This window comes from Anneissia japonica, unplaced genomic scaffold (genome assembly GCF_011630105.1).
Source record: "Anneissia japonica isolate Jap-2015-1 unplaced genomic scaffold, ASM1163010v1 scaffold287593_len981703_cov172, whole genome shotgun sequence".
In the NCBI taxonomy this organism is placed as follows: domain Eukaryota; kingdom Metazoa; phylum Echinodermata; class Crinoidea; order Comatulida; family Comatulidae; genus Anneissia; species Anneissia japonica.
In genome coordinates, this window is record NW_022726550.1 from 647895 (window position 1) to 658505 (window position 10611).

Sequence of the window (10611 nt, forward strand, 5' to 3'; positions counted from 1 at the left end):
AATATATATATATATATATATATATATACTCACCCAAAAACTACAGGTTTTTGGGTGAGTTTGTGTTTGATGTCATGTTTATGACCATTAGTCCATTAAAGTGTTTGTCTAGTTTGTCCAATGTAGGGAGCATTAGTGCAAATATTGCATGATATAGCATATATTAGGTTGGATGACATGCAGTTATAAGCGCCTTTTATGTTGAAATTGGTATTATTAGGTCCTTTGACAATGTTACTCTGGATTTGATATGTGTACAAGGTTTGCAAGTCCTAGTATTGCAAGGGAATGTGCCATTGTTGCTGTTAGTGGGAAGTTTACTTTTAACTAAGGCTAGGGAGCTGTTTAAAGGCAATGAAAGGTTTGTCTTTAAAAATATCATTGAGGGCTTCTTCATGTAGGACGGGTTGTAGATCATCTATAATGCGTTTGAGGGGTTTGTTGAGTGATGGGTGATACGTAGTTATTAACGGTGTGCGATTAGAGGATGTCTTTTCATTGTATTGCAGTAGGTCTTGGCGTTGTATACGCTTAGCTTTCTTGTTTGACAACTATTTGTTTGTCATACTTAAGTTTAAAGCTAGAGAATAAATTCTATATTGTTAATCTCAAAAGTGCTGCTGTCATTTACTTTATATTGTTCTATACTGTATCAAATTAACGTGGTTATACTTTTTACTCATCAAGGTGTGTCATGTAATTCAGTGCGCATGCCTTCGTACTTAACTAGGTCTAGAGTAGGCAGCTTGGCAAATATTATATACAGAACTGAATAAGTCATCGTTAAATTTTTGTTACTTTATTAAAGCCGAGATTTCAATGCGTCAGCCGGCAAATCCAAATCCACTCAATGCCAGTGTTAATTCCAAAAGTTTCAGTTCATTAAAAAATTTCACTTGCCGTGGACTATTGCATGTGTTAAGTAAATAATAATTCTAGGAAAACATGGTTGTTAAAGCTTGTTACTAATTTTTAAAAGTTGGAACATTTCCTGTTAGTGTGAAAAGGGTATTAAAAATTGCTTTTATATTCTAGATGAAACCTCACCAGTGAGTGGCCAATCACCAGCCATGAAGCGATGCTGGAAACCTTGTGAGAGCAAAGGTCACCGCAATCTCACCATCATCCTAAGTGTTTTTCATATTATTATTGGTGTCATCTGTATTGCCCTTGGTATCTTGGCGGTGTTTTACAAATGTGAATTATCATACATTGGAATGCCTATCTGGTCCGGACTATTGGTAAGACCATTAATCTTAATAGTATATTGTAAATGTGTGAATAAGAGTCACTCTTGAATAAGTGCCGATCTCAAATATGGCGCACCAAACCTGATTTTTTTTAGCTACATGCCATTCTCAAATAAGCGCTGCGGTGCTAATCAAGAGTATACAATATATTACCCTGTGTGTAATATAACACTAATGAAACAGCAACCGAAAGGTCCACTGATTAATCTCAGATAAGAAAGTATAATACATACTCCAAGTATTGAAATACACGCCATTGTGTTGGGATTCAATATTTCGACATTAATTATGTCATCATCAGGAATGATGATGTATTATACTTTCTCATGAAACAGGGTTTTAAATACAATGTGTACAGTGTTAAAATGAATAACACAATGAAGACACAAGCATTTCTTTATAAATGTTTATTTACAATGACGTAGGACCTGTTATAGTCCTACTGAACTACGGGAATTTGTGAGCAAGGACTTATAACTGTTACCAGGATAGGAAGCTGCTGGTTTAAGCCGTCTATTCTGGAATTAGCCTTGTGTGTGGTATTGTTATGCTAATGAGCCAGATAAGCACAATCTGCACATGCTCAGAAAAACAAAACTTTCCTTAGCCACACTAGGCGTACAGCTAAGCCTAGCCAAGAATTACGGTACGGTAAAACAAAGCAAAACAAGGGTACTAATTTCACTTGGCATGCAAATCAATCATACTTACACACTTCAAAACAAATTAATCTACCAATAAAATCACCTGCTAGTTAAGATATAAGGCAAGTATGTTCACAAATTTGATTTTAAATTGATGTGATTTTGTTTTGTAGTATTACAATGAACATCACATAGGCTAGCCTAGGCCCGGGCCTACAGTAGGTTGGTCATGTGACGTATGGTGGGTATCAGCAGCATGACTGACACTTGGTAATAGGAAAACTTGCGGCTTCTTCTTAGAGTTTTTGCTGTAAACCCCATTTTGATGTTGAATAATGTTGGTTGGAATGCCAGTTAACTATACCAAATTGATGGGAAAATTGAAATTGAGAGTTAATTGCCATAATGGTTTGCTATGCTCCAAAAGATACTAACCCCAAACATTGAGATTTTTCGAGAAATGCTATAGGCCATAGGCTTCTGCATATCTACGTCCGGGTTAGGGATGCACAAGGGCTTTGATCTGCAAACTGCGTTTTTGACACAATACGATTTCAAGGAAGGTTTAAGAAGGACCACATAAATTCCAAAGAATACTAAGCACAGAGAATGCTAGAAAAAGTAAATAAACACTATTTTGATCAAATGTAAAGTGCTTTCCTTGCCAGTTGTTTCTGATGTTAATGGTGGGCCGTTGTTTTTGGAACCATAACATTACCTTTTCCTATACTCTAACACTGATTGCCCTGATTTTGTATGCAGCAAGGTATGCAGGCAATGGAAGGCTGAAAGTACTGCCAAGAAATAGGGGGCGCCCTACACTTAATTTAGAAACGCATACGTGTTGCTCGAATCTTAAAGACCACGCCCCTTCGTGGAAGTACTTTTTGCATTCCAATGAATCCCCGGTAGTCGGACCTCTTGCAGTTTTATACTCTTTGGTAATACCTACTTTATGTCCCTGACTGGCTGTAAACAAACTTCGCAGAATGTGTTTATTAGTACTGTAACCATCATAATCCTGAGATTAACAGTTACAGTAAAGTATTTTATTTTTTGGATGATAATAAGTACAATAATTATTATTATAAGTATATAAATTGTTCCATTTTTCCACAGATATTTGTAGTGACTGGTATTTATGGGTTGTTGAGTGTCACAAAGAAGGGGCCGTATGTAAGTGAATCAAAATTTGAATATCATCAATTTGTTTTGGTTTTTTTCTTTTTTTTTCCTTTTATTTTCTCTTCTTTTTTTTCTTTTTCCTCTGGTATAATTTAATGCATTCTTTAAATGGTACTTCATAATAAACATTGTTGGTATAGTGGTCTGACACTTGCCGTGACATAGACAGGTTGAAGGTTCAATTCCTGCAGAGAGAGAGCTCACAAGTGGGGTGGGGGGAGGGGACGGGTGGGCATCAACTGGATCATTAAAGCTTTTTGGAAATTCAAATCTAAATCTAATTCCTTGCACTCTATAATAATAATAATAATAATAATAATAATACAGATAATAATAATAAATAAATAATTAAAAAAAAGTAATAATAATGACAATAATAATGAATGAAGATCAAAATATTGCATTGAAGTGAATTCAGTTAGTTATTAAAACATGATTTGTAGGGCGGGACTTGTCATGAAGGTGTTATATTAATGATGTTGTAAAAGACTGGATTGTAGGACACAGACGTATTGAAATAGGGAGACTCTTTCAGGTGATTGGAGTACAGTGAAAAAAAGAGTTGTGAAGTGCATTGCATCTGGCATGAGGAAGATAGAGCATTGGGTGCAGTTTACGGGTATTAAATGAAATATAACTATGGGAGATTTGGATTTTTTCATTAATTATTTTATACATGAAACTGAGACTAAGAAATATTCTGTATTCTAACGAGTTAAGATTAATTAGTTGGACAGCACTAGTTCTTAATGCATGGCAAATAACAGAGATCAATATAGTACGCCCTCTACTTGTAAGCATTTGACGACAAGACAGAATCTCCGAAGAGATACTTTTTTATAAATCATGATATAATAGAAATAAATGACTATATAATAATATATAATTCATATAATTTCACATATATATTCCATTAATTTCATGTTCTTTCACTTCTTTTCCAGATTCCCTGTTTCTTTTCACTTTCCATCCTAGCTTTTATAATGTCTAATAATATGTTCATATGGGCTTCTGCTAATATAAGCGAAGACAAATACAACCAGCACATGTATGGCTGTGTCGATTGGAATTGCTACAACATCACAACAACACCTTCCTATTGCTGGGACTGTTTGCCTGGATGTTGCAAAATGGGTGACATGTCTAGTCACAAGGACAGAAACATAAGGGTATGGATCAATCAGTTAAATTAAATTTATTAATTTTATTGCTTCAGATGTGTATCTAGGAGTCTGGAAATAGGGGGGAGGGGTGGGTGTGAAGGTGAAGTGGGGGTTGCGATGATGAAGGGATGGGTCACTAGCTTCCAAAATAAGGTACTTTGAAAAGTTTCAATGGGGGGTAGGGGTCAACTGTGGAAGTGCAAGCTTTTTGGTGGAAGTGTGCCCCCATCCCCTAGATATGCCACTGTATCTCGGGCCTGTATGCAGAAATAAAGCACTGAAACGAACGACAAAATTATGCTACAGTAGTAGCTATGTATCATGGGATAAGGACATATGACCCACATATTATCTAAACTAGACCTTTATAATAACCAGGCTGTAGCTACTCGAGATCACCTTCCTGACCCTAACTCATTCTCACATACACTACACAATCTTATATAGAGGCCTAAGCCACTACCTGTTACCTGTTGGTGTCCTCTGCTCAAAGCAGGTTGGCTACCATGTATTTCCATTCCCCTCTACACTGTGCTGCCCTTACATATTGCCAATACCTCATCCCACACATTCCTTGATGTTATCCATCCACATAGTCCTTGGTCTAACTCTGCCCCTACTTCCTTCCATCTTCCCTTCCAATAGTGTTCTTTGCAGTGCCTCTTTTCTGACCAGATGGTCCAGGTATTCTAGTCATTCTTCTTTTTATTAGGCCAAGTAAAAAAAAAACATGTTTCGCGTCCCCGCCCGCATCGTTTTTTTTCGCCCGCCTTGATTTTTTTTTGATTTTTTATTTTTGGAAAATTCATGAAAATAAAGAAAAAATATATCGAAAATTTAGAATTAAATGTTGGAAAATAAATACCCTAGCCTAAAATAGTGCAATATCTTCGTCTAACCTTTCGTATAGTAAAGCTATGCCTAGGCTAGCCCAATATCTCTACCTAGGCTAGGCCTAGGCTAGCCTGATATCTCTAGGCTAGGCCTAGGCCGTCGCCTACTCTGGGCGTCAGGCGGCAAACCTCGAGTTCACTTCACTAGAGCGCGTTTGTCATGCATACAATTGCCGTATTCGATTAGGACTATACGTTGAGTATGTTATCCCGTTGAGTACAAAACTCAACGATAAATTCCGAGCGTTAACTTCGTTGAGCAGTTTCCGTTGAGCAGAGCACGAAAGTCACAATCGAATATGGCCGATGATTTCCGATGAATTCTGGAATTTCCCGTTATACTGGCCCTCTATGTCAGTTGTATGGAATAGTTTCATGTGAAGACGTCTGAGACGTAACATCGGAACATTCCGATTGTATACAGTAACAATGATTCCTAAATTTTATATGTTGAACAAAACTAGACAGGAAATGTCAACAAGTCTGTAGAATGGCGGCCATTTTGAAAAATAAAAAATAAAAAATAAAAAAGGCCGCTTCCTCAATTAAAAAAAAAAGCCGGACGTGAAACATGTTTTTTTTTTTACTTGGCCTTATTTTGATTAGTCCTTTTTGTATTCATTCTTCTTAGTACTCCTGTATTTCTAATTTTGTTTTTCCATGTGATATTCAGGAGCCTCCAAAAAGGCCAATAAGAGGAAAATATATATTCTAAATACCATAAAAGAAAATGAGGGTAAAGGGAGTGGTTGAGTGGCCAGTTGATCCTTTCCACCATCTTTTTTAACATACGTATATAACTACAACCAGATACCCATTTACACTCGTGGGTGGAGAGAGACAAATATAGGTATAAGTACTTTTTCCAAGAATACAAGCGAAATGCACAGCGAAGGTTCGAACCTCCAACCTCGCAGTTGAAGGACCGAAACTCAACAACCAATAAAAGGGAATAATTTCTGAAAATGCCTATGACATCATACCCCAATTTGCGAAGTATCTTCTTCAACTTTAGAATGTACTTCATTTAAGATTTAGATTAAAAAGAAATGGAAAGATTTGGACATTGGGAAACACTTAGCTCCAGTCAGTGAGTTAAATATTAGTTGCTTGAATCTAAGAGTTAACCTAAATGAATTATTACTATTTTTTAAATACTGTACTACAAAACAGGTTTTGCTGGATTCATTGTGGGATTATTTGCTTGAATATCTAAGAGTTAAACTAAAATGAATTATTACTATTTTTTAAATACTATACTACAAAACAGGTTTTGCTGGACTCATTCATTGTGGGATTTGGTGTTTTCGAAGCACTAATCTGCATGGTGACCTTTGGCCTTTCTTTTTGTCAACTGAGTTGTTACTTTTGTTGTCAGGGCTCAAACTGCAACTGTTGTCAAACTAAGGTTTGTCTCTTTGTTTTTATGTATCTTATACAGTAATACAAAAATTATAATAATTTTAACAAGGTATGTTCATATTAAACTTAAAAAAGATGATGATGATGACGATAAATTTAAACAAGACGAACCACAAGCAGATCCTTATCAATGTGCAGACTGAACTTACAGTAGATGGGATGATTTCATTATGGTAACTGTGACTGAAGTTATGTTGAGACAGCCTTACGCCTAAAGTAAAGTTTACAACAACCGTAAAATTTTATGCGCATGTTATTTCTGATGAGTGTCCACACGATGCTTACCCAGGGCATATGTTCTTTTTATTCAAAGCTAGTTCAAAGCTTAGAAGTAACTATGCACATTTTCAGGAAGTGATAATCAACACTTTCGTTGTCTCTCAACAGTTATTTTGCACACAAATTCTTCATAAGTAAACAATTATGAAAATATTGTGTGTACATCACCGGAAATGTTATTTTGGCATTCATTTGTAGGTATTTATTTTTTGAAAAAAATTGAGGTCAAAATAAATTTGAAGTAAGTGCATGTACACATCGCTACTCTAAGCGCGTATACCTTACATTCCTTGTGTACACGGACGTAGCACACACACTTATAGACTTGCCACTAGTCTCTTATTTTTTATTATTTTTCTCATTCAGGACAGCGCCACCAATGAGAAAGTTAATTTAGAGACGGAATAAGAGACTTGTAAAACACTGAATGCAGGCACCAGGATGCCAAAAGAATGACGTAATCTTATATTCCGTATTTGGATAAATGGGCGGACCGAAATAAAGAATTTTAACCAATCAAATGTTCATATTTTTAGAGCCACGAAACTGAGTCACTCGCGTCGACTAGTTAGGCATGACTAAAAATAGTCCTCCCTAATAAAACGGGCCTAAAATATTTAGAATAGACCCTAGTAAGACTAATTTTGGCAATGGCAAAAAAAAATTAAGCTTAGACTAGATGGCATACCATTACAAATAACTTCCCAGGAGGATGGCTCAGACCTCTGGAGTCAGAAGTAGTAGGCTAGCCTAGTAGATGCTCGACCTATTTTTAAGTTCTTAATTACATTACAGAGGCCTACCTTTTTAACAATATTCTACCCTAAAGGCCTAAATCTGTGTAGCAGCTAGCGGTGAGCAAGGTTCTGTAAGTACAGCCTACTAGCGGTTATCAGTCCATAGTCGTTTGCAGCGCCAGGACTATATACTAACTGTTTTAATTACGTGATTTACAAAATCAGTCACGCATACGATATCCCACATCAAATTTGATGTGGAAATCGTACGCATGAATCGTTTGCCCAGGCCCTAATCTGAAAAAAAAATGAAATCGAGTATGGGTCACCAATTAAATTAGGTATGGCGCGCACTAAGTGCAATAAAGAGTGAAATAACCCAAAATTAGGGCCTGGAACCCAGGCTAACACACTTACTGCTGAGACTGCTTACTGCTGAGACTACTCAGGAGTAAATAGTCTGTAGCAATGTTGAAGAGTGTCTTCACGGGCACTACCCAGGGCTTACAACAAGTAAACTGCCACTTCAAAGCTTAACACTCACTTGTCAGAACGTACCTTGAGAAAATGGTAGGAGTGGTTATTAGTGGCTCACTTAAAATAAACAGCAAGTATATTTACAGAATATTTAATTTAAGTTTGCTTTTTTTTTTAAGAATAATGAACAATACCAGATGGTTATGGGCCCCAATGGTAGTGTGATGATGTTACCTGTACCAAGAGCAGCACATGGTATGCCGATGATGGTACAAAACCAGCCGATGATGGTGCAGCACCAACCTATGATGCTTCCCAACCAACTTATTGCTGCTCAGAACCAACAAGTAGGAGCTCAAACCTCGGGACCTGAAGAACAACAAGTACATGGTGCACAACAACCAGCCGTCCAGGCACAGGGGCAGCCAATGTTGGTCCAGAGTTCTGGCCAACTGATGATGGTAGGTGGACAGGGACAACCAATGATGCTTCCAGCTCAGGGGCAACCAATGATGGTACATCAAAGTCAGGGGCAACCAATGATCGTCCAGGCTCAGGGGCAACCAATGATGATACATCAAGGTCAGAGGCAACCAGTGTTTCAACAGCCAATGTTTGTGCAAGGTGTGGGGCAAGTAGGTATGGTTCAAGAACGGGGACAGCCAACCAATCAGACATTCATGATTCCTGGACAAAGTCAGCCACTTCAAACGGTGACCCAAGCTCAGATTCCGAACCCTGAGCAACAGATACAAGCTACTGGAGAACCTGATGACACTGGAGATGCAATGACATTGGTAGCTGGACAAGATGCTGGCAGCGTCTCAAACCCAACTGTGTAAATGTCCCATTTTTGTAAAGCACGATGACGATTTAATTTTCATCATCCTTATTAGGCCTAAAAAAATAGTTTGTTTGCCCTGCAGCGCCTGCCCTTAGCTCACGGAAAAGTAGGGGCAGTGTTTTTAAAAAAAGTTTTTTTTTCTTTCGATTTTTTGTTCACAAATTTTAAAAAGTGATCACCATTCTAGACCTAAATTCATTGCAAAATATCGATTATCAGTTATTTTTATTCAGTCTGATGTATATCCTTTGAAAAACAAATAGCGAGACAGGCTTAATTGAAAGCATTGCAATTTAAAATGTGAATTTTGGTGACGGGAGAAAAAAAAAAACTAAAAAAAAAAACTTTTTTTGTGCCCTTCCCTCCTATACAATTTTCAGCATTAAAGGGCAAACAAACAATTTTTTTTTTTTAGGCCTTATATTCAAAATTGTCTCAAATTCTGTTCTTATGATATACTCAGTATGCTGGTTTAGTGTTATTTAGAAGAAAAAATTATATAAATATACCGAATTCTAATATTGTGCTATTATTCTATGAAAGTGTTTTAAACATGTGTTTAGTGTTGTAATTGCCAAATTCCTTTGGATAGCCTAGTATACTGGTAAAATAATTTTATAGAGGATTATATCTGATTATAAAGTGTTTTATTGAAATACAGTTAACATTACTTTGAGTATGCCACCGTTTTTTGGTGTAGCGTATAAAAATTGTGAATGCGGAACGAAATTGGGATGTTCCGAAATTCCTGAATCCGCCACTGTTAATAATAATAATGAAAAAAAATTGATTGGTATTTGTATTTTTAATGAGTGTATATATTCAGTGTATGCTAAATATACCATGGTAATATTTTATCTAGTTTTTTTGGGTTGATATTATAAACATTTGCAGAGAGATAAAAGCAGAATCGATTGTCTAGTGAGGAGAGAGTGAAAAGACAAATGATGTGTGCAGATCAGTTTACATACAGCAGCTGATAAAAAAAAATATATGTTCTATGTTGTTTTAAGGATTCGGTGTATGCATTTCCATTAAAAAGCCAAGTACAGTATTTAGACTGATGACACACAAATCATTGTTCCTGCTCTTTGAAGCTTGCCAATATTATATCTATTATATTTTTTTAAACAATATATGTGATATTCTCTTTTTTATAATTTATATTCTTGCATGTTTCGTGGCTGGGGGACTAATAAAATTGTGAAGAAGAGTTTAATATTTTTTATAAGGTAAAGTTCGGAAATAACTTGCGACCAGTACACCAGGATAACCCCTACTCTTTTCTAATGTATATATCCCCCCCCCCTTCATATCACAGTTGTGGTGTTCCATTATTTGTACTATATGTTACGCAGATGAACTCACTGTATTCATTATTGCTATTTTGTACTTTGAACTGGATTTGGCATGTAATAATTACACAGATATTATTATTAAAGCATGGTTTTTATTTTAAATGCTGAAGACGTACAGTACTATTATTTCAGTGTATTGTATATATCATCTCGAAAAAGTATAACTACAGTATATTTAGTTATTTCACTGTAACTTCATCAATAATAACAATAATGTACGAGTGATAAAGATTTACATTGAGAGGGATTGGGTGAATATAGTTATATTTGATAATAATATTTAATACTCTTAAATGACACGCGAAATATTAAGTTTGCCTTTTCGGTACTTTATTGTGTTTTCATCCTTGAATATTATT

At 36.0% G+C, this 10611-nt stretch overlaps 1 protein-coding gene across 1 annotated transcript in view; it reads left to right on the plus strand.

The window, feature by feature from the left end:
* The window catches only part of LOC117113231, a 20039-nt gene extending 9685 nt beyond the window's left edge, over positions 1-10354 (plus strand). Inside the window, exons 7-11 of the mRNA XM_033256520.1 lie at positions 1036-1241; positions 3014-3070; positions 4024-4248; positions 6406-6543; positions 8230-10354. Of these exons, the coding sequence (XP_033112411.1) occupies positions 1036-1241; positions 3014-3070; positions 4024-4248; positions 6406-6543; positions 8230-8892 (1289 nt within the window). The 3' untranslated portion in view covers positions 8893-10354. The remainder of the gene's footprint in view (positions 1-1035; positions 1242-3013; positions 3071-4023; positions 4249-6405; positions 6544-8229) is intronic.
* The last annotated feature ends 257 nt before the right edge of the window (positions 10355-10611 follow it).